At 40.2% G+C, this 25608-nt stretch overlaps 1 protein-coding gene across 2 annotated transcripts in view; it reads left to right on the top strand.

Moving 5' to 3' along the window:
* Positions 1 to 25608, top strand: part of APP (amyloid beta precursor protein) — a 112263-nt gene that overhangs the window by 15916 nt on the left and 70739 nt on the right. For both annotated transcript variants that reach the window (XM_014057211.2, XM_014057210.2), the window contains exon 2: positions 23717 to 23884. In XM_014057211.2, the coding sequence (XP_013912686.2) occupies positions 23717 to 23884 (168 nt within the window). The remainder of the gene's footprint in view (positions 1 to 23716; positions 23885 to 25608) is intronic.

The raw sequence follows: 25608 nt of genomic DNA, 5'->3' as shown, positions 1-25608 counted from the left end.
AATTCTTGTAACTTTGGAGGAAAAAGGAAAAGAGACAAAACCTTTCTACTTTGTTTCTAGTAAATGTATTCTTAAGAGTTCTTAAACGAAAAAATATAGAAAAGAAATTTAGAGAACCGGTGGGGAAAACCATTTTTTTTTAAAAAATGATTTATTCAAAATATGGGGTACAATTGATAGTACTCTTACCAGTGAGTTTTCTACCAAAGTTGGGGTGTTCCAATGTGACTTCCATAGTTCCTAGATATATATAAAAAAGTAGAAGAGCTGGAATTAGATGCAAACATAAAGAAATAATCTCTTACATTGTTTGTTTATTCTCTAGAACAAATGAACAAAGAGTATGTGACTTTTTCCAGAGTATTATTAAGTTGCTCTCTGCTAAATGTTTCAATTAGTCCTTATTGTGGGAAAGAATGTACAACTTAATATTTGAATAGTATGCTCCATTTGCCAGAACAATTGGATTTTTCAAGGAATGTGGGAGTAGGTTATATGTTCCATTACCAATAGAGGAGAATATTTGTAGCTCAGGGTTGAAATCAGGAGTTTTGTTTTCTTGCAGACATTTCATTACCCTATCTAGGTAACTAGCTACCCTAACATCATCAGTACTAATAAAAGATGCTTTTGTTTTTTGCTATATGCTGCATTTCTATTTTGTTTCCAAGTTTAATCCTCAATTCAAAGTGACCTCTAAAATGACATTTTAGTCATTTGGGAATAACTGAGTAGTGTGAAACAGCTTTAATGTTATTTAATCAGTTTGGCAAGATGTATACAATATACTGTAGTTATGAACATTGATTAATGCCTAATGAAATTCATACCCATCGGGAAAGAGTTGGCGGACATTAAAGAAATTGTGTTCTGCTGATAAAGTATAAGTGCAGTTATCATATCTTAAAGCTGTCTTGACATCTCTTATAGCTGTCTTGTCATACTCAACTCCCTTAAGACAGCTAATAAGAGATAGAGTTGGCCTTTCATTTGGTATAACTTCTGTTGACTTGATATTTTATTCTGATATTACCATATTTTTTGGAGTATAAGACGCACTGGAGTATAAAACGCACCAAGATTTTGAAGAGGCAAATTTTAAAAAAAGTTTTTGCACTTCCCAAAATGGCCCATTTTTCTTCCAAAAAGGGCATGAATAGCCTTTAGGAGGCTTGTAGAATGCTCTTGGTGGCTGGGAGTGGGGTGGGGGCAAAATTGAGCAAAAAACAGCTCATTTTTCACTTATTTCTCCCTCCCCAGCACCTAGGAGCACTCTGAAAGCTTCCTAAAAGCTATGCATGGCCATTTTGGTGAAGGGGGTGGGGTTTCAGGAGGCAAGAAATGCTGTATTCGGTGTATAAGATGCACCCAGATTTTCAGCCTCTTTTTTGATGGAAAAAGGTGCGTCTTATACTCCGAAAAATACGGTGATCCAAAATGTGACCTAGAGTGCCTATAAAAAGAAAAGAGTTGTTTCAGAATAAACATGCATTAAATGTGTAATTAACTAATCAGTTAGATAAAATGCAGTAAAAGTAAAAGTTAAAATCAGTTGCATTTATTGCTTAATTTTTTTGCAATTGTAGTTATCTAATTTTGCTTTTTATTCTTGCTGGTGCTCTAAATTGTTGTTAGTTGCCAAGAGTCATGTGCTGAGAGGGGTATGGATATCAGTCTTTTGAATAAATACATTAGAACTTGTGGTAGCTGATGTATCACATAGCCTCAACTCCCTCTGGAACCATATTCTACATATGAATTTAAACTGCTCTAATATTCTTTGTGATCCTTTCCTTATATAATCTTACAAAAGTTTCAACATCACAAAGCTGACATAGTTGGGCATAACATTTATTGTTGCATTCAATAATGCTGGTTTATCTGCAATGCAGATATACTTTGAAATAATAATAGCAGAAGAAACATTAAGCTATTGCTCTGCATTATAAGAATGAACTGAAACAAGGCAAGTTACTGAGAAAAAGATTGAAAATGTTACATTTTAAATTAATCAAAATTTAATGCAAGGGTAGGCTATTTGCTGTCCTTAGTTTAATTTGTTCATAACTTGGCCTAATTTTATAAGGTCCGTTCAAGCAGGATGATTCGGATCACAGGCAACAATTGTTTCTCTCTTCCCTACAAAATGCTGTTTGGGAGTGACAAAAGACTGTTAGGAAGAAAAACAGAATGTAGAAGACAGCTTTAAAAGAGAAAGAAAAGTGTATCAGAAAACAGTTTTCCATTCCTTGTTAAACTCCAACCAACATGTATTTCTTATAGCACACCTTGCTAGTTACCAGGTTGCTTATTCTTAATTACTGCATTATATTACTGTGACAAATAATATAAACAAACTCATTTCATCACTTATTGTTTTAACATGACCATATAATTAAGATTAACTGTAGTTTGTATGGTTGGATAACTGGTGGCTAAAACAAAAAGGAAATGAAAGTTTCTCACCTTTGTGGTCATATCAAAAGGGAAGAACAAAAAGATACAAACTTAGGACTCATTTTGGTTCCCTTCTATAAAGAAAAACAATACTTTAGCATTTTAGGTCCTAACATGGCACCTGTCAGTCATCTGTCAGCCCTTGGGTCACCAGGGCTGCCACTTGCAGGGATCTCTCTCGTCTCGCCAATCCATTGCTACCTGCACCTTGCCTCTCATCTTTCCCCAGTCTCACCTCTTTGGCTGCTGATTTTCCTCGCCTCTGGGCCGCTTTGGGAGGCTCCAGTTGAAAGGTGCAGATTCACTGGCATGTCGCATGGGAATTGCGACATCAACAGCGTGTCACCCTGGGAGCCTCCAGCTGGTGGGTACATGCTGGCTAGAATGCTGCTCCAAGGATTGTTAGCTGGCTGGCATGGAGGCATGGATCGGGGACTGTTTACCAGGATGTTCCCTTCCTGGTTCCAGTCTGTGGGACTAACAAGAATACTTGAGTAGCTGGGCCTTCGTATGCTCGAATTCTGTGCTGGCATCATGACTGGGGGATATGATTGGGGGGGGGGTAGGGCCCATGGGTGGATCTGGGTGGGAGGAGCAAATGCTATATATACAGTGGAGAGATTAACCATGTTAGAACTGACTTTGCCTATTTACTGTTTGCCACTTGGTGCCAGTTATCATAGCTTCTTGGAGATAGATAAAGCATATCAAAAAATAAACTGCTGCTCTGTCGGAATTCCTTTGTGAATGCTGGAATGTGACATTATCTCCTATAGTGAGGGTGTCAAACTCGATTTTTTTGAGGGCCGCATCAGGGTTGTGTTTGACCTGGGGGGTTGGGACGTGGCCAGGGTGGGCATGGCCATTTCAAGGTTGTATCAGGGTGCTTTTGCTGTCCCAAGCGCTCTGGCAGCGAAATTGGAGCCTGGGAGGGCCTCCTGCAGCCCTTGCAAGCTCCATTTTCAGCTGTGATAGCCTCCTACAACCCTCTGCCAGGGGAAATGGAGCTCAGGAGGGCCACATACTGTTTTCAGGGTGGCCCCACAGGCCAGATCTAAGCACCCCATAGGCCAGATTTGGCCCCTGGGCCTTGAGATTGACACCCATGTCCTATAGCATCCGTGGACAGCTCCCAGGTGCCAAACCTCCCTTGCTTCTTTAAAGATACTTTTGATGAGGAAATTAAATGGAAAATTTGTTTGTTGCAAGGCAATGTGTTAACCTCAACCATAATAGCTATTTTGAAGAAACCTTTTGAACTCCACATACATCTTAGAGATTTCCCTGTGACAAAGAGCTTTGATTGGCTTCAAAATTTGGGGAGCCCAGATTTAGCATTCCTTCTGAACTAGCCTACTGCTTGATCTATCTTCCATCTGGCTACTACAAGCTGCTAGCATGAAAACAGGCGTATGAACTATGCTGTAGTAAGCATTTCTTTGTGAAAGGGAAGAAAGCATCCTTTAAAGAAGCACTTTAAGAAGCTAGCATTAGACCTAGATGATCATTGCCCTGTCTACATCTATTGTTTGCGGGGGGGGGGGGGAATGATCAAAATGGTGATAGATATTGGCTACAAAGGGCTATGGAAGTTGTGGATTATCTGGAATCTTTTTGATTAGCATTCATCCCCAAACAAGGAACTGAAATTACGTATATCATTTCAGTGGTAGGTTTATGGCAGGATTTAGACAGAGGGTGTACAACTCTGTCCTGCTAGTTATCTCAGGGCTTCTCTCAATCATAATATCTTTCTTGCAGATACCATGTTGAGAGTAAAAAGCAGTGTTTTGTGATGGTTCCAGTTTTTTTTAATTAAGTGATTCCAGCCAAGAGAATAAGAGAGGGCAAGTAGGGGCAAATGGGAGGGATGTTAAAACCTATACATTGATATTGTATTAAGTCTGTTCATCAGTTATTTTAATACAAAAACCAAAATGAAGATAAGCCTTATGCTTACTTGCAACAATGAAAGTTATACAGGATTGTTGTATAAAGTAATTCTGCTACATATCCTTAAGCAGCAGACATCTTTCAAGCAGAAGTGCACAACTAGTCCACTATTAGGCAAGGGGTATATTGGATTTTGAGTTATAAATTGGATATCACAGACTGTCAGGTACATTCAGAACAAACAGCACTGGGTTTAATTATAGTGTAATGTAGAATATAAATAGAAGTGTTTATTTGTATTTAATTATACAGTTGTACATTTCTACCCCAGGGGGTAGTGGAGATAATGCCTTCTTAGGGCTTCATCAGAGGTGGGTTCCTACTGTAGGAAGTAGGTAGTAACTCAGATGGCCACACCCCCAAACCAGTTCTATCAGTGCCAGTGTAGGCTCCGCCATCTTGTTTTTTGCTTCTGTGCGGGGGCAGAAGCAATTTTTTACTACTGTGCATGCGCACATAGCATGCATCAAGCATGCGCGAAACATGTGTGTGCCCAAGTGTATCCCTGAGCAAACCGGCAGTAGAAGAAGCCAGAACCCACCCCTGGGCTTCATGTTGTTGGATAGATGGGAAAGAACAGCTGAACCTGAACCCTGATCAGTTGAAGTTACTGTTGATTCATTAGGACTCTGTGGCCTTCACAGTTACTCCTGGCTGAGTAAGCACTATCCATCAAGGAGCAGGTTTCTTTGTGGGTGTGGGGGGGGGCGAGGTCCCTCATAGTACTTGTTTCTAAAGCTGTACTCAGAGCAGCAGCATTTGTCTTAGCTGGTGTAGCAGTTGTTGCTTTACTTAGAGCAGGAGAACTTTAGAACAGTACCCAGCTAGAATACACTGTAATGCACTTTAGTTGAAATTGCAGTTAAACACTTCTTAGAAACTACATTTGGGTTGCCAGCATTGTGAGCATATTATATTGAGTAGTTGCTGTTTGTTTTCTAGATCTAATTTAAGGTGCTAGATTTCTTTTGTAAAGGCATTTTTTGTATTGATACTTGAATGCCTTCAGGACTGATTAGCTCAGTCACTATCAGCTAATCAAGTTGATCAACCAAGGAAAAAATTCTATTAATCCACTACTTCGGAGAGATTCAGGGGTCTGAAGTGAGGCAGTGCTGCTTTTCTGTATCTGTTGGTTTGTTCTACACAGTGTTGTAGAACTATCCTGGAGATGTTTTGTTGATTTTTAAAAAAGACTGAGCTGTTTCAGATAACCTTCCTCTGATTTGTTGTGCCTTCTTTATATTTACTATGTTTATTTTTTAAAAAAAATATTATTGTATTTTTTTATCTGTGTACTCTGCATGCTTTCAATTGTATTTTCTCTATGGAAGCAACTAAGAATACTTTATATTATATGAATAATAATATAATAAGTAATAATTCACATATATTGAAAGAAAATATTGCTCAAGGATGGATGTAACTGTTCCTGGTTGATTTTTGAAATGTCTACTATAAAACTGAGAAAATGGAACATTATTTTTCTACTAAACAATATATGGCCTACTGTTAATAACATGTTAAGCCAATATTTCTCAATCTAGCAGCTTTAACATTCTTTAAGACTTTAATTCCTAGAATTCCCCAGACAGCATCATTCTTATAAAGTTAAAGAATGGCTGAATTACATATGAAAGCTGAAAACCCATGTGGTTTTTTATTGGAAAAAAAATTAAAACCAAAAATATCCACTAGAAAGCCTTCATTTTCTCTTTTCTTCCTAGTCTAGGGTCTAGGAAGGAAGCATATTTGGGGGGAAGGGGGAAAATGATTTCATCTTCTTAAAATACACAAAATGAATGCATAATGGTTCCTTTTTTACACCAATTATTTAGTAAAAGGCACAAGTGAAACTAATTATAATCCACAAAAGTATGATTATTTCAGTATGAAAGTTAGTTTTATTATCCTAGCTTTGTACAGGGAAATTTATGAGACTTAAGAGAAGGTAACAGCAATATAGTCAAATTCTATTTATTTAACTGATTAGCAGTATCTAAGAGAATTTGGGAAGTTTGATTTAACAATACAGAAATGCCTGTCTGCCCATGCATGCAAATGTATCCCTCATCATTTTTCAGATGACTGATTTCATTGTTTATTTAAGATGGGGCAGAGCTCCAAGATCACAGTATAAATGCTACCCATATTATATATGGTCTTGAATTAAATCCCTAGAAACTCTTGTTGGAGAATTTAAATGGCTCAGAAAACCAAGATTATATTCTTCCTACCATCTACCATACTTTTCGAAGTATAAAACGCATCGTAGTATAGGACACACCAAGGTTTTGAAGAGGCAAATTAAAAAAAAGTAGGTAGGTAGATAGAGGGATAGAGCGAGAGAAAGAGAGAGAGCAATACAGTAGGTAGGTAGAGAGAGAGAGTAGATAGGTACGTATGTACATATGGAGAGAGAGAGAGAAAGAGAGAGAGAGAGAGAGAAATACAGTAGGTAGTTAGGAAGAGAGAGAGGTAGATGTTTCCAGGTTTATTTATCCATGTACTGGAGAAGAAAATCGCTGACAATCTGCACCACCTAAGACTTTGTTTCTGTTGGCACAGCACTTGATCGATCTAATTCTCATCAATCACTCTAACTAAAAGCTTTATGAAAGGGGAATATTTTTTTTTAGCATTCTGCAAACCTCCCAAAAACGGCCCATTTTTTTGTGAAAACAGGCCCGTTTCCCCCCCCAAAAGGCATGAATAGCCTTTGGAGGGCTTGCAGAGTGCTCGGGGGGGGGGGGGGGTGGAACGAGCAAAAAATGACCCTTTTTTTCACTCATTTCTGCCCTCCCCAGCCCCCAGGACCTCTCTGAGAGCTTCCTACAAGCTATGCACGGCCATTTTGGTGAAGGGGTGAGGCTTCAGGAGGCAAAAAATGCTATATTCGATGTATAAGATGCACCCAGATTTTCAGCCTTTTTTTTTTTTTTTAGGGAAAAAGGTGCATCTCATACTCCGAAAAATATGGTATGTTCTCCACTTTTAAGTATGAATTCTGATTTATGGAGATTATAGAAATAACAATTCTAAGAGGCAACTGGAAGTATGTTGAAAGAAAAATCTGTTGTGAACATATGAGCTAATCTTTGCTGCCTTCTCTTGGCTGACATACTTCAACACCAAACTTGCAACATTTCATTTTCCCTTCTTTTATTGGCACTGGGCTTAATTAATTGAAACCTCACTCATCCGTATGGAGAGTTAAATACTGATTGTGTTCTAAAGAGAAATGTGAGTAATAAAAAGACAACCAGAGATTTAACAAAATAAGCTCACTTGGGTAGTATTAAGTGAAAAATAGCTTAAAATAATTTAACCTTCTCCAGTGACAGCATGTAGATTGTGGTAATCAATGGTGCTATACATTTAATAAAGAAAAAGACTATTTTTGGTCTAGAAACTTAAATGTAACCTAACTTCTTTTTCTCAAAAGAATTGTTGGTCAAATCCAATATGTCAAAGCATCTGCCTGGTTTTAGGCAGGAGGGAATCTTTGTAAAAACTGCCCACCATTTTATTAGTCTATCATAAGCAAAACTAGAGAACAGCTATTTAAATGTGTTGTATCAAATAGGCAACAAATATTTGGCACGAGCTACAGGATGTGCGTGTTAAATGATCATGCAGCTCGACATCTGATCTGGATGTATCTATGTCATCAACTGGACATCTGCAAGACTCCAAATATAGTGTTAATATAGTAGAAAAATACTGAAAACATGTTGAATAAGAGCAGTGTTACATGAGAATAATGTTAATATTAAACTTTTTAGTAGCAATTAACTTGTCTACCTTCTAATGGTGCAAGCCTACTGGTATTAAATCAGTGGGAGGGAGTAGTAAGTTGTCTGAAGTTATATATACCATCAAAATGAACTTGCAAACTCCTATGGAGTTTAATGAGGATATTAAATGGAAAGTTTGTTTGTATTCTGTTATTTTGAAGAGAATAGAAGAATACGTTTGTTGCTTTTTCTTGCATTCCTTTAGTCCTTGTGCCAAATTTAAGTAATGTACAATAAATTTATATTATTGAACTGATCTACAGTTATTCTAGGAAGAATTACAAATTCAGATTGGCAATTATCTGATTTATTTAAAGTTATTATAATGAACAGAATTCCTGGAAGTAACATTATTGGATATGTAGAGATTTATTTATAAATATAGGTAGTCCTTGTTTAGTGTTGATAATTGGGCCTGGCAATTCCGTTGCTAAGTGAAATGATTGTTAAGTGGGAAAATATATGACTGTAGGTGACTGCTTTCCTTTTCCCTACTCCCTCACCTTTTGGATTGCTCACCCCAGCAGGGCTGAGATTAAAATTGACAAGATTAATCAGTTTCAAACCTCCCTTTTTTTTTTTTGCCTCTAAACCACTTTTCCGCTCTTTGCAACACTTATGCGGATGCTGGGATAATTAACAAGGATATTAATGTTGTATTTACATTTATTGAAGAAGGAACTACAAGAGAGTCAGAAAGCACCATTGCAGAATGCACATTGAAAGCAATGCACTGTCTCTGGCAGATGCAAACATCCCATTGTATTTCCTATTATGTGTCTGCTTACTCTCTTATAATACCTTCTGAAATCTCTCTGCTTTGCTCTGCAGAGGGGAAGTGGAGAGTCAAGAACAGGAGCGATTATCTGAAAAAATCACTTCTTGTTTTTCCTTCTTCAATAAAATTATACCACTACTTACTATATCCTGAATATCAATACTGACTGGTTCATGCAATTAGACCAAGAAAAAGCACACAAGCACACACCCAAAGGTTCCATGAAAAAAGTTAGAGAATGTTAGCAGTTAATTAAAGGGACTGTGAAAATACACCATATGAACATTCTGTGATAGTCAGAAGTGCTTAAGGTAAATGTAAAGGTTCCCCTCGCACATATGTGCGAGTCATTCCTGACTCTAGGGGGCGGTGCTAATCTCCATTTCAAAGCCAAAGAGTCAGCGCTGTCCGAAGATGTCTCCATGGTCATGTGGCCAGCATGACCAAACACCAAAGGCGCACAGAATGCTGTTACCTTCCCACAAAAGGTGGTCCCTATTTTTCTGCTTGCATTTTTGCATGCTTTCAAATTGCTAGGTTGGCAGAAGCTGGGACAAGAACGGAGTTCACTCTGTTACGCAGCGCTAGGGATTCAAACCGCAGATCTTTCTGATTGACAAGCTCAGCGTCTTAGCCACTGAGCCACTGTGTCCCTCTCAGAAGTGCCTATGTCTATGCAATAGAAGTATGCACTTTTTATAACCATGATTTGTGAAGTTGTGTTAAGCAATATGTATTATATGTTTCCTCCTTGATCTGGGTTTTGTATGATGAGATCTGAACCACTGGAGGTAAAACAGGCATTTTTCTTCCCTCAGCAGCAACAACAAAAGGATTCCTTTTGGACTATGACAGCTTTTTCATTGGATCCTAATGAAAGCATAGCAAAAGTTGATTGGTGACTAAAGGAAGCTTTTTCTGTACATACCTTTGCTTTCAAAAGCTCCAATGGAGCATTTCATAGTTTTCAGAAACACATAAATCTCTTTCAGTAACAATTCTTTCTTAATTTCTTCTGTGTATCCTCTTTTCCCACCTGTCCTTTTCCAGAGTGAGTTTGGAGGATGGTCCAGAGATGGTATTATCACAGCCAATTGGCCTCGAGACTGGGTTGAAGCTGAAGCCATGCCTCTAGGCTCCTCTCCTCTGACCCCAGTTTCAATCCAGTCTGGCCAAAAAGAGGTTGAAAATTCTTGACTCCTGATCTGATTCAACTTTTCTGGACCATCCTCGACTCAGCTTGTTTCCTTCTCACAAGGAGACCCTTCCTTCACCTCCCAGTAAGTCCTGCCGATAGCTGTGGGTTTTTCCAGCTACTCGGGGGTTAAATCTCAAGGCTTGGAGGCTCTGGTGGCTGGGTCGCTGTCCTGGGAGCCATTTTGGCCGGTGATCACGTGGAGTCTTGAGAGGGCAGATCGGCACCGGTGGGGGCTAAAGGGCTCTGGTTTTCACCCTGATGGCCCAGAAGCCTAAAAGAGAGTACGCCTCACTGCAGCAGCATTAAAAGAGGGCATAGAAGAACGTGTGGACCGCGCGAAGGCCACAAAAGCCTTAGGAACGGCAGAGGTAGTTGGGAAGCAGCGCGGCAGCAGCAGACTTCCTGAGAAGCCGCAGCAATCTCGAAACGTGCCCCGGCGGTGTTTTAAAATTTGGGGCGTGCAACAAAAGGAGTGAGGACCTTGCCATTCTAGCTGCGGAGGTGGGGGTGAGGAGTGAATCGCAGGAAGCACGAGGAGTGGTCTTAAGTAGTTGCATGATGGTGGGTAGATCCCCTTCTCCCCATGTCTCCCGGGGAGGGGACTTCCACCAGGCAACATCCCACTGCCTCTTCCAGGAGGCTTAAAGCCTCGGCTGACACTCGCTCTTCCCTTACCAGCCAAAGAGATGAAGCTAGGAGGCACAGGGCCTTGGTGAGAACTTTTTCCAGGGCAGAGAGGTTGAGGGCTCTGCAGGGCAGGATCAGTCTCTCCCCCTCCAGGTCTAGGTCACCCCTAGGGAGCCCTTCCAGGCAGGATTCTCCCCCTAGGTCACCAGATTCCTTGAGGGAGTGCAGTGGGGAGGTTGCCCACCCCAGGCAGCAATGACAGATGGTTCTATAACATTGAACCAGATTTCTCTCAAGCATTGCAGATGCCCTCGGTGGATCCGCCGGTGGTGCCTTGGCTGCCTCAGCATCTCTGGTACGCAAGGATGTGGCAGACAACCTGAAGGCAGAGAACAGGAAGGCGGAGATAATCCTCAGGAAGACCTTCCAGTCATCGGCTTGGGCCTTTAAGGCAGTGTCCTCCACCTCGTTTTACAACTCTATGGCCATCCTTTCGATGGAGCAGATGTAGGCGTGCATTCCACCGAAGGACGTACGCCTACACCAGGACATCAACAAGTTGTGGCAGTTGCTCAGTTCTCAGCTGACGCTACCTTAAATGCCATGAAGTTTGCTTCCAGGGCTTTGGCATTGTCTGTCGCGTCGCCTCCTGTGGCTCCGTGGCTGGCAGGCAGACAACAAAGAGAAGTGGCAACTAGCGATTGTTGCCTACGTGGGGGGGGGGGTTCCCTTTTTGGGACTTCCTTTGACCCCATCGTGGTGGAGGATAAGAAAAAGAAGATGGCGCTTCCAACATCGACCAAGAAGGTGGAGCAGAGGTCCATCCCCTATTATCGCAGGTCAGCACAGCAACCACAGGAACAGTACACCCACCAGAGCAGATACCCAGGGGGCAGGGCAGATAGGCCATCCGGCAGGGGATTAATAGGGACAGACCCCACTTCCAGCCTCAGGGCAAATGGCCCTTTTGAGGAAGAGTGGTCACCCCTTCCATGGGTCAAGTAGGTTGCCCTCAACCCCACCCATTGGCGGCCGCCTAGCTCTGTTTGCAGACGCTTGGGGGGAGATATTCACCGATGCCTGGGTCCTCAGTACAGTGACCCATGGTCTCTGCCTGGAATTCCTCTGCCTTCCCCCCAATTGTTTCCGGGTGTACTCCCCGGCCAAGAACGTTGACAAGCGCCAGCAGATTGACATTGCGGTCATAGAGAGAGTCCCTGAGGACCAGACGGGCGAAGGGTTTTATTCAAACCTGTTCCTAGTGCCAAAATCATCTGGGGGATGGAGAGCCATTTTAGACCTAAAGTTCCTAAACCAATTCTTAGTGTATAGACTTTTAAGATGGCTTCCCTCAAGTCCATTCTGGCGGGGATCCGGGAGGGGACTACATGGCATCCATTGATCTCATGGAGGCCTACCTGCACATCCCCATCCTCCCCGAGCATAGGTGTTTTCTCCGTTTCTCCTTCTTAGGGCCTCACTACCAGTACAGGGCTCTACCGATTGGGTTGGCTTCGGCCCCCAGGACCTTTACCAAGGTGTTAGCAGTAGCGGCCGCCCATCTGAGGGAGATTCCCATCAGGCTTTTCTGCTACCTGGATTACATCCTTGTCCAGGAGGAGTCTCCTGCTCACACTAGATCAGCAGGTCATTGACACCCTCCAGGGCTTAGGGTTCTCGATTAATTTCGAGAAGAGTACTCTCCCCATCTACCCGAATCCTACACCTGGGCGTGGTGATTGATTCCCGGTTGGGTCGAGGGTTTCTTTCCCCAGATCGCAGGTCCAGCTTGTTGAAGTTAATTAACCAGATCCGGAAGGATTGTTGTGTTTCCATAGTCCTTCGTTCCAGCTTGCTGGGAAAGTTCATCTCATGCATCGAAGTGGTCCCGTGGGCGCGACTACATGCCAGGATGCTCCAATGCAGACTGCTGCCATATCAGAGGGCCGATTCCAGCAACTCGACGCTCAAGGTACCAGCGACGCCGCAGGTGCTGATATCTCTCAAGTGGTGGATGTCCCCAGCTTTGCTCAAGGGCTGTGAATTCAAGGAACAAGAGTGCCTCATACTGACAACAGACAGCAGCCTGTTGGGTTGGGGGGCCGGCCCTAGGCTCCCAGCTGGCACAGGGCCGGTAGTCAAAGAACAACCTTCAACACAACATAAATTGGCTGGAGCTTCAGGCAGTCCACCTTGCCCTACGACGGTTCCAAACCTCAGTAGAAGGTCATCACGTCCTTGTCTTAACAGACAACGTTGCAGCAAAGATGCATATAAATCAACAGGGGAGCACACGATCCAGAGCGTTGCACACTGAGGCGATGTCGCTGGAATACTGGGCGGAGAAACACCTGCGCTCCATCCAAGCGGAACACATCACCGGCATCGACAACCATCAGGCAGACTGGCTGAGCCGGGAGATGGTAGACAACAGAGAGTGGAGTCTGTCCAAGAAGCTCTTCCAGAGGATCTGCCAGAGGTTCGGGAGACCAGTGGTGGACCTGTTTGCCACTCCATCCAACGCTCAACTGCCGTGGTTCTTCTCTCAGTTCCCAGCTCGGGGAACAGAAGGGGTCAACGCCCTTCGCTCCAAGTGGCTGGCTGGTCAGGCTGCTGTAAGCTCCCTCCAACTCTCCTTCCCGGGGTCATCCAGAAGGTAGTCAGAGAGCAGGCCAAAGTAATCCTAGTGGCCCCCTACTGACCCAGGAGGGCTTGGTTCATGGACCTGCTGAGTCTGTCAGCAGGGAGACCATGGAGGATTCCACGGGGGGAGGTGAGATTGCTACAGGTGAAGTTGGTCCATCCAGATCCACAGTGGCTCCAACTGGCTATGTGGAGATTGAGCAGGAGTGCCTGAGAAGCGCCCTTCTGTCCCAAAAGGTGATCAGAACCATTGAGGATTCCCGCAGACAGTCAACCAACAGGATTTACGATTCCACTTAAGAGATGCTTGTCTCCTGGTGCCAGGCCGCCCACATGACCCCCTCCAGGGCCACGGTCCCTCAAGTCCTGGATTTCCTTCAGAAGAGTCTGGACAAGGGCCTGTCCCTAGCCACGGTTAGGAGACAGTTGACGGCACTGGCCATGCTGCTACTGGGGAGGGGCCCACTCCGCTACCTCATTTGCCCTTAGTTAAGAGGTTCCTCAAGGGGGCGGCCCACCTTCGTCCACCCCCAGTCCACAGATTTCCTACATGGCACCTTCCCGTGGTGTTAAGGGCCCTTATGGTTGAGCCTTTTGAACCACCCCGGATGGTTAGCCGGACGCTCCTCGCTTGTAAGGCTGTGTTCCTAGTGGCTATCACCTTGGCTAGGCGAGTCTCAGAGCTGGGGGCTCTCTCCTCCGGGGAGGATCTATGCACATTTCATAATAACAGGGTAGTGCTATGCCTGGACCCGGCTTTCCTGCCAAAGGTAAACATGATCTTCCACTGAGTGCAGGAGGTGGTTCTTTCGGACTTCTGCCCAGACCCGACCAGGGGGCACAGTTGGCACCATTTAGATGTAAGAAGGGCCTTACGGATTTACCTAAGGCGGACGGCGGAGTTTTGTAGGTCTGAGGCTCTCTTTGTATCCTTCCAACCCTTGTCGCTAGGAAAGAGGGTCTCCCCATCCACCATTAGCCGGTGGATCCGTCTGGCCATTGTCCTCACCTACGAGGTGCAGAACTTGCCAGTTCCGGCCAGCATCATGGCCCACTCCACTAGGAGTGTGGCCACCTCAGTGGCCTGGGCCTCCCAGGCCCCTATAGAAGACATCTGCAGGGCAGCGATGTGGAAATCCCCGTCGCCCTTCATCCGGCACTACATGTTGGATGCCTTCGCATCTTCCAATGTGGCGTTCGGCCGCAGGGTGGTGCAACAGGTCCTGTTGGATCAGTGAGGGCCCACTCTTGGGAATAAACTTGGGTATGTCCCATCTCTGGACAGTCCTGCAAACTCACTCTGCAAAATGACAGTTAGATAGACAGTATTGGGGGCTGGAGGTGTCTCCTTTGTGACTTGTTCTCAGGATCTTGGGAGCACATACTTCATTGAAACTGGAGTCAGAGGAGAGGAGCCCAGAGGCGTGGCTTCAGCTTCAACCCAGTCTCGCGGCCAATTGGCTGTGATAATACCATCTCTGGCCCATCCTGCAGGTACCTCTTAAAATAACAGTTCAGGTAAGACCAACTGCCATTTTCTTTTATAATTGGAATTGGTCTATTTCAATAAAGGCATTTTATCAGGCAAGACTATAATATGGTATTCTTTAAATGCTGTTGAACTCCGTGAGTTTTCTTTTACATGTTAAATGAATGGTTGTGCGGCAATATCCTTTCAGCGCCTAAACTGAGGAAATATAGCTACATGTTTTGACAGATAAGTTATGAAAAGCAAACAATGGTAAGGAAGTGAAATCTCTGTAGTGAAAATAGATGAACATCTAAAGAAACAAAATTTATCAAGGACTACAGAGGAGCAGAGACAGATTATGAACAGGCCTATAACAATAAAGAAGTTTCTAAAACCATAGAAAAGATTAAAATAAGAAAGGAGCCTATACCAGATGGAGTATCAAAAACGCTATTTTTGCTGGATTCCGTGCTAGCCACTGAGGATGTGCACAATATGGAAGAACTGTTTATTTTGAGCTTGGAAAAAACATATTCCAGAAACCTGCTGGGCTGTTTCAGATCAACCATGGATTTGCAGAATAGAAACTTTGAACATTTTTGTTATTGGTGGTTTTGAGTGAGACAAAATTCAAACAAAGTGAATATTGTAATGCTGGTGCATGTTGCATCCTTTCTCCTTCCTTTTTTCAGTAGCTCCCAGAATGAACACGCTATATTGACTCATCAGCTTCTCTTCTGAGAAAAAGATGCACTCATCTTCTTTTTTTAAAAGTTTTTTTTATTTTTTATTTTCAAAACAAACACAACACATAAAATCTTCCTTTTTTACATACTGTAGAAAGTGTATCAGTTGGTTACAAAAGACTTTTATGCATTTCTTCCACAGTCATCAATCATAATTCATATTAACTCAAGTATTTAACTGAGATCTATTTATACATATTGCCATCATCATACCCCTATTTTCATTTGATTATAATTGTTTAAATGTCCTTCATCATAAAATATAACAAGATTTAATATATAACCACATACTGGCATTTCATTTACTATTTCTAAAATCCTCCAATGACACTAAATCCTTATATGCTATTCTAGCTAAACATCCATAATATTTAGTAACAAAGTTTTCTATTCTTCTTTCCAAATCACTGTTTACAATTTACATCTAATTTCCTTATATTGTACCCATACATATATATATATACGTTATTATCATTATCCCTCCTTTATGTAACTATATCCTGCATCATATCATTTTCCCCCCTAGTAATCAAGACTTAACTGAATCTAACTTCTTTTTTTAATTATTATTAACCTTTATATATACTCCAAAAGGGTTTCTAATCTTCCTTTCATGGGTACCATTCAATATTCATATCCATTATTACTTATCATAACACTAGACATTGTATACCTTATCATTATCATTGCCGAGGTGGTGCAGTGGTTAGAGTGCAGCACTGCAGGCTACTTCAGCTGACTGCAGTTCTGCAGTTCGGCTGTTCAAATCTCACCGGCTCAGGGTTGACTCAGCCTTCCATCCTTCTGAGGTGGGTAAAATGAGGACCCAGATTGTTGGGGCAATTTGCTGACTCTGTAAACCGCTTAGAGAGGGCTGAAAGCCCTATGAAGCGGTATATAAGTCTAACTGCTATTGCTATTGCTAACTATATCTATTATCACTAAATTTCGCTAAGTTTAGCTAGTTTTAAATTATACTCTCCCATCTATCAACCTGTATCTTTCCAGTAACAAAACAATGTCATATCTTCTGCCATTTGTGGCATCAGTCCTCTAATCATCTCTTTAATCAACTTTGTATGGATTACTCTTAGCAACTCTTTGCTTATAAAATCTCTCATGTAATTTCAACGCCCTTCTTCTGTTTCCTTAATCAGCTTATCTTTGATTATCGGTGGTGCTATAAAAACTATTGCTAATAAGTTTTTTCTCTTTAATTCCATAAATTCTTTTATTTTTTCCTCTTCTGTATCTTCCCATTTGGGGTAGGTTTCCCCTCCATTTAATGCCTCTTTCAGTATTCCAACATCTCTAACATCTCCAACATCTCCATCATATTTTACTGTTACATGCACTAAGTAATCCAACTTCTTCTCTATCCTCTCACTTGTATTTGATAATTTCTGTATTTCTGAGAGTATCTTTTGCAGACTTAAAGCTTCTTTCTTTTTTTGAAGAAAAGTGTTTATTTTAACATGCTATTTTCTATGTACAAAGATCTCATTTTGGAGAGTGGTTCAGGAAAAATGTGAAATATGTGAAGTCCAAAATATATTGCACAGACACTAGACTTTTTCCAGCTACAGAATAATGGCTCAGTAAAATATAGATGTATTACCATTTAGGTAATACATAATCCATATACAGTTCAATTCTCTGAGGCATACTGACATTGTGCTAATGGATAGCTTGTCATCCATAGGCTAGTCCTCAATTTATGACAATTTGTTGAGCAACCATTTGAAGTTACAGTGGCTTTGAATGAAACATATAGAACCCATGACCAAAGTTACTCCTGCCTACATAGCAGTGGTGGGTTGCTCATCCCATTCCAACCAGTACAGTTGGAATGGGGCCAGCGGTGTCCTTGTGCATGTGCGCAGTTCACGCATGCGTATTAGTGCCTGCGCGATGCTCCAGCTGCTCGCGGAGAATCGCATAGGCGCTGTATGTGCCATGTGCCTGCGTGCAAGCGCAGAAGCCTTCAAAGTCCGATAAGGAGTGCGGGCGGGCCCTTCGGCGTTCCTGGAAGTTACTTCCAGGTTCACCGACCAACGGGTCCATGCGGACCACCGCGGACCGGTTGAAACCCACCCCTGCCATCCAGGTACTTATTGCAATCTGGACACAACAGCAGCCCATTTGTATTTGCAACTGGTTGACAGATGCTCTGCAATTACGTGATCACAACTTGGAATCTTCTTTACCAGCTTCCCCAGAAAGTCAATGGTGATAGGGAAGGTTGCCAAGCTTCTACTGCCTGCTAAGAGAATACGATCTAGTCTCAGGGGCTGGCTAGAAAAAGTGTAGCAAAACAGTTGGATTTTATAATTGCATCACTTTGCAACACAAATTCCACTCCAATTTTGGTCAAAAGTTAAAGACTATCTGTAATGCAATTGCCTATGGTATATAGACACAGCCTTCATATAGTATTACAAAGAGTAATCCTACTATTGAAGACTGGCTCAAAGAGTAATCTACTACTACTATTCTACTATGTAATATTCTACTATTGAAGACTGGTTTTTCAATAATACTTCCAGAACAAGTTGTAGAAATCCATTGTTCTTTCCACGCTAAATTTTATACAGGAACCAGAGGTGGTATTCAGCTGGTTCTCTCTGGTTTGGTTGAAGCGGTAGCTCCACCCACCTACCCCAATGTAATGCATGAGCACTGTACTCAAGGCAATGCTCATGTGCAGAGGAGGCATGTGTGAGCGAAGCCTGCGCATGCTCACATTTGAGAACTGGTAGCGAAGGTAAGTGAATCCCAGCTCTGACAGGAACATCAGTGGACTAGGTACCGTGTTTTCCCGAAAATAAGACATGCCCTGCTAATAAGCCCAATCAGGCTTCTCAGAGCATGCACCATAATAAGCCCTCCCCCCAAAATAAGCCCGCCCCCAATTATTTAAGCGCATGCGCAACCAGTCCCCATTATTACCACTGTACCACCTACCGGTACAGCTTGCGGGGCAAAAAGAGGGCTCACAGCAAAAACAGCGGTAGGCAAAGCAAAGTGCTTCCACCTCCCATCCTTCCCTCACACACAAAAAGAGCCCGCCGCAAAAACAGTGGCAGACAAAACAAAGTGCTTCCATCCCCCACCCTTCCCTGCCACGCAAAAAGAGCCTGCCGCAAAAAGAGCGGCAGGCCAGCAATGTGATCACGCCCTTCCGCCTGTTCCTTGCGCAAAAAAACACCATCCACCCCAATGGTAAAGGCAGCCTACCTGGTTCCCTTCCCCGCCGTCCCTTTAGCGAGGGGTGGCAGGTGGGAGAAGCGAGGCGCGCCTCTTACCTTTCCAGGTCTGTTGCATTCCTTGCCCTTTTACCTATTGAATCCCTTTGTAAAAAAAACCTCATGATTTCAACCCAATTTGGTTGTGGTCAGAAGCATTCATGACCAGAGGTTCTACAATACATTCAAAGTGACAATAAAGTTATTCTAAATCTCTAAGTCTAAGTATTCTTGTGTAAAATCTGTTTGAAATCCTTTTAACAAATCAGCTGGAAGAAAAGATTTGACTTTCTCTTGATTCTGCTGTTGCTGCCCAGGAAACAAGTGATATAATTTTTCCTTTTGCTATTCTAATAGGGTTATGTTAAGAAGTGCACAACTAATCTCTTTTAAAGCAGACTTATAGATTGTTTGTCAGCTGAATACAAACCAGTTCTTCATTAGCAAATAAGATATAAATTTGCATAACCATTCTTTTAAATAATCTGTTCTCTAATGGAATTGCTATCTTTAGCAATCTTGCTCAAGGGGATAAGGATAAGAAATTCCTACATCATACATAATTCTTCAGCTAGGACAGATGTGAATACATTCTTTGTTCTCCAAATTATATATCTTGTTCTCTGGTAATAATATTTGAGAGGAAGTCAAATAACCTTTATCATTTTGCTTATTTTTAACATACTTTATAGTTAATGTACTGCTTGGGGATATTGATATGTAGCTTATTTATGCTGAAAACCTAAGCAGGTAGGAATGAGGCTGTGAAACTCATCATCAATTACATTCAAGTAAATATGTGGTAATACATCACAAAATTACACATTTTAGATAGCGGTATAACAATTGTAAGGGTAACATATATATTTCTCAATTAATTAGGATATTAACCATCAAATAAACATTGACAACTAAGTGGTGATTTGTTATAACAGCAGTGTTATTTTTCTTTTGGTTAATTGAATTATTAAAACAAGTCTTGAACACAGAGTGGCTGTTTCATAGCACTAAGAACTGGCTAGCATTTCCTAATTAAGTATTCAGTATATTTACTATTCCACATTAGTTATCAGTTGTGTTGAGTTAAATGTTTGCTGACATGTGGTTATCTAGATGCAATTATTGGACATTTTAAGTTGTGCAGAAGTGATGTAGATCATAATACTGCTTAATGTGCAAATATTTCCTCATATGACTCTTATATTCCAGTTTTCTATATTTACAGGGATTGATAACCAATGATACTGTAACATTTCAGTTTTAATCTAGTTACAGCATGAAACAGCATTTCACTATCAATATTTCTATCTCATGCAAAAAAAAAACCACATTAGCTGTTATCTTTAAATAAGGCTTGAATGTAATTTAACTCTGAAAATTGATAACAGAACTGTTTTCTCATTGGCATTTTTTCCTCTGGTTTATATACTGAATATTATTCCCTTACTCTGAGGTGATTGTAGGTATAAGCCTTTTTTCTTATTATATTTTTAATAACAGTTTAGCAATCATTCTCCCCATTTGATTTCTCTGCTAAACCACAGAAGTATATATCTTCAATTAGTTATATTTATCATACGTGTCCTTGTATACGTTTTTTAATTTGGTGTTTACTGGAATTTAATCTTTGATATTATGTATGTGGGAGAAAACAGTGACATCAGGCTTATTAGTGCCATAAAGGGACGCAGTGGCTCAGTGGTTAAGACGCTGAGCTTGTGGATCAGAAAAGTCAGCAATTCGGCAGTTCAATCCCTAGCGCCACGTAATGGAGTCCGCTCCCATTACTTGTGCCAGCTTCTGCCAACCTAGCAGTTCAAAAACATGCAAAAATGTAAGTAGAAAAATAGGAACCACCTTTGGTGGGAAAGTAACAGTGTTCTGTGAGCCTTCAGCTTTTAGTGATGCCAGCCACATGACCATGGAGACTTCTTCGGACAGCATTGGCTCTTCGGCTTTGAAACGGAGATGAGCACCGCCCCCTAGGGTCGGGAACAGCTAGCACATATGTGTGAGGGGAACCTTTTCCTTTATATTAGTGCTTTCCACTGATGCATATTCTGTTATCACTCATCAACTGCCTATATGCGATAAAAGTTCTGTGAGGTTTTTCTTTTTAAAAATTAAACTGATGTTTTAATATCTGTTCTATGCATTTTTGACATAGATCCAGAACTGTAATAGCATGTGGGAATGACCCTGAGGAAGGAGAGGAAGAGATTCTGCTTGGGCAACAATCAGACAAAAGAGGGAGGAGCTTGCAATTGCTTAACAGAGAAAATAATTTAGAATGGACCTGCCCTAAATAATTACACTTATAACAGACAGTGGGAAGTTTGTACTTTCAGATTTTCAAGATTCTGTTAATGAAGCCTTTCAGTGAATTGGGTCATCTGGTCATAGTTCCTTTCTGGTTTGCTTGGAAAGGCTGACAAGAACAAACCATACATATCTATTACTTTCAATGTATTGTTGTTGCATTATTGGGTACAAGACGAAGCATGACTTGTTAGATGGGTGTCTTCTGAATATTTGGAGCTACAATCTGAGTGTGCTCCAATCAGTAGAACTACCGGTGATGCAGTATGGGCATTGGAGACCAAAATATCTGAAATGTATCAAGTTGCTGTAAGGAGTCTTTTTAGCAGTTTTTAATATTCGGAATTTGAGATGCCATAGGGATAATATTAAAATAGTCTGCTTCTTCCTTGTTATCTATATAGCTCGTCTGTCTGTCTGTGTATCATCTATCTATCATATTTATATAGTTGCTCATCTCACTAAATGTAGGCAGCTTACAATCAACAATTAAAACAATATCATAGGCATTTAATTTAAAAATATGTATAAACAAGATCATTAAAATAAGATTGTGGGAGGACACTAATATAAATACAATACAACCATTACATAGACTTTCCAAGGGATAACAGGGATGGAGTTAACCTCACCTCTGAGTTTAGTTGTAGAGAAAGAAAGCTAACAAATAAAATCGTATGTATGAACACTACATATGTGCTATATATCTGTCTACCTAAGCAGGACATACAAACATATTTGTGCAATGACAATTTTATTGTTAATAATATGCACACATATACATAATTAGATACAATATATGGTAAGTTGCATGTTATAGAAATTGTTTTCAATCAATAATTACTTTTTTGTGACAGCAATTTAATATAGACCCTCCATCAACACTGCACAGTCTTTTGGGATGGTGTAGTGGTTAATCAAAGAAAAATGTTTATGTAGATTAAAGAAAACCATTAATAATGCTTCCGCTTTTGGTGTCCCATCTCATTGTTTTCATAAGGCATGTGTCTAGCATATGCCAAGTCATTCTTTCTCAGTGATGAGTCTCCCAACAGTAGAACAGCTTAGCCCCAGCTATTTATTTCTGTGTAAATATGGTTCTTTAGGAAAGTATTTAGAGATGCTTGGACATATTTTTTGTTTTATTTTCCAAAAATGGAAAGATTGTTTCCATTTCCTGTCTTAATATTACCAATTTTAGAATAAAAAGTTATTAGCAAACTAGAACATTTATGCTCTCCATTAACTGCCAGAATGCCCTTTTCCACTAATTCTACAACATCTGAACGTAGTGTTCATGTTGGAGAGCCAATTTGGTTCTGTGTATATAAACATGTTTTCTTTTACTAAGTTATAAATGGATGAACTTGTATAACATTCCCAGGGCTCCTGAAGGTTTCCTGACTGGATCAGATACAGTGTACAAAGAAAAACAAAAACAAAATGCTGCCTTTTAAATGCTTGAAGTATTATGTACTGAACCTTGATAGTAATCAATGTTTTAAGAAGATTAAAGATACGTTGATAAAGTCTAGGTGCCATGACCCAACTCTGATTAGACAAATTGATGTGGCACCAGAATTTTTTTTAAAAATCAACATTTAAAAATGTGATCTTAACTTGGATAAATTATAAATTATATGTAAAAAAAAATACATAAAATGGACTTGATGGGAAGTAGAAGTGGTTTTTATGTTTTGATTTTTGAAAACAAAACACAGTTTTGATTCACAGTGTGAAATAATATTGAAAGGCACATTGAAGGAAATTGTAAGGAAAATAGGCTATAGAAAATTGTTTTGGTATGTATAGTGCATTTTGATTCCAGACAAATATTAGTGAAATTAATATTTTCCTGCCCTGTTGCCAATAAATATACCATTTGAAATATTTTTAAAGATGCCATTACAAAACCAAATGAAGTTGGTGGTTGTTTCCACATCAACATGCTTAATCAAACAATAAACTATAAGAGCACTATTTCCAATTTCGTTGTATTTAAGTACAATGACAATAAAGATTATACTTATACTGTTGGTGTACCCTTATCAGCCTGATAAACCAACTTTATGCTTGTGTGCCCTTATCTACTAGAGTAGGTAAACAGTAATAGTCTGGAGGTTACAAGGCTATATCTAACCCCTATATATGAAGGGAGTAATATTTTGCCTTTACATTTTTTTAAAAAAGAACAGTGAAAGTTTCAGTTATGTGGAAATGCTGTATGATGTGAACCCACAGATTCTTTTTCTCAGTCTAATCGAACTTCCTCTGCTGTGTAGATTCTACTAGGAAATTATCTTTACAATGTAACTCAGGAGGATAAATGCTTCACAACAAATATACTCCACAATTCATGAATAATCTAAAATTTGCTCTTGCTTAAAATCTCTTAATAATATGAATTTTTATACCCTACCAATTGTGTGCACAAGATTGCGATTGAAAAAAACATAATAATATTATCTATATCTGCTTCCAGGTGCCTACTGATGGAAATGCTGGCCTGTTGGCAGAACCTCAAGTAGCCATGTTTTGTGGCAAATCGAATATGCATATGAATGTTCAAAATGGAAAATGGGAATCTGATCCTTCTGGAACTAAGAGCTGCATTGCGACAAAAGAAGGGATTTTACAGTATTGCCAGCAAGTAAGTTTCTTTTTAAGCATGCACTTTTAAAAACATTTTTAGTATCAGATACCAAGGATACAAATCTTCCTCCAGCTTTTAAAGTGAAATATTCTGAAATCTTGTCTTTCAGACTAATATTTGATGCTAATGGTACTCATATCTTTTCTAAATAGTGTGTTCTTCTTTAATCTTGTTTCCACATTATGTCTTGTATCACTAAGGGACTGGCAGAAAACATTTCTCATTATTATAATGGATGCTGCATTTCCTCAGTTTCTCTGTGTGAAAAATTGTTGGCTCTGCAGTACTTAACGTTTGGTAGAAAAGATAAAAGAAAATGTGAATTATTGTCACATACAGTATATATCTCTGTGATGCTTTGTAATGGCATTGAAATAGCAAATGATTTTGATGGCCATTTAAACACTACTTTCAAAGAAGAACAATTATTTTGTCATATGAATGGAATATTAATAGCTGTTTGCCTTATTAGAATGTTAAAATGATTCTCGTAAGAAGAATTATGATATTCAGATCATTGTTTTAATACTGACTTTTGTCATGTAACCAAGCTCTTTTAATTATTTGAAGCAGCCAAAGTATTTGATGAATACTTCTTAAAAGTAAAGCTGAAAAACAGAAAGATGTCTCCACCATATAGCATAGGCCGAATATATGTTACCATTGACTCCAAAATCCATATACCTCAATCCTTTCCCTTTCTCTCCCCCATCCCAATCCATGCCCATATCATCTTACAAATACAGATGGCATAGAAGCTGTGGTATAGTTTAAAGGTCTAATTAGAACCGGTCAGAGATAAGCTGTCTTTAATTGATGTAGAATCTGCTGAAAAAGAAATATAGTGTTATCTATTGTTACAGATCAGTCTGTGATTCATTTTTGTTTCATTCCTTCTGATCTGTTTTCTCCTTTTTTGCTGTGGGGTGGGGTGGGGTTGAGAAGACACCCAAGAGTCCAAGTATATCGAAAGTCTAAAAAAATTTTGTGTGTTCCATTTTAAAATGAAAGGATATGTCAAATAATGAAAATGGATGAATTTTGAAAGCATCAATATGGTTATTTTGCAGAGCAGTCCCCAATTTGGTGACTTAAAAGTAATGTAGACCTTTCAATCGTTATCTCATTATGAAGGGACCTATGGCACCTAGAATGATATTTTAAATCCTATTTTATTATTAATTTAACAAGTTGATTCTGCCCATCAAAATCTACATTGCAGATTAAGTCTTTATATTTCCTGTTTGTGAAAAGCATGTAACAGCAAAGCTGAGTTTAACTGAGAAAAAAAATGTCTGCTCTTTATTCTCAATTTTACAGCAGGTCCAACCATATAGGTTAATATTTCATTGAAGAAAATAGTTATTCATGCTTTCAAAACATGCTGGAACAGATTTTTTTTCTTCCTAGTAAGCAGGATCACATGACAGTGTGTTATAGTGTACACTGGATCTAAAATTAATCCCAGGTGTCACAAATTGGATAGACACTCTAGTATTATTAATAGCCACATAGTTGCAAATAATGGGAATTTGGCAAACAGTAGCAGTATAAAGCATTTTCTTGATAAATATTGAAAAGCAAGCTTCTCTAATATCCGAGTAGGAAAAGCAGAGCAAGACAGTTTTGGGGTTGGGAGTCATACAACATTTGTGGGCAGTTATGTCTTAGACGTCATTCTGACATTTATGGATTTTCAGGGTTTTATTTCAATTGTTTTA

The sequence above is a fragment of the Thamnophis sirtalis genome, unplaced genomic scaffold, assembly GCF_051295495.1.
Source record: "Thamnophis sirtalis isolate CommonGarterSnake01/CBP01778 unplaced genomic scaffold, rThaSir2_p1.2 scaffold_8, whole genome shotgun sequence".
Lineage (NCBI taxonomy): Eukaryota > Metazoa > Chordata > Lepidosauria > Squamata > Natricidae > Thamnophis > Thamnophis sirtalis.
The sequence above is the reverse complement of the archived record's forward strand: the minus strand, read 5'-3'. Positions and strand labels throughout refer to the sequence as shown.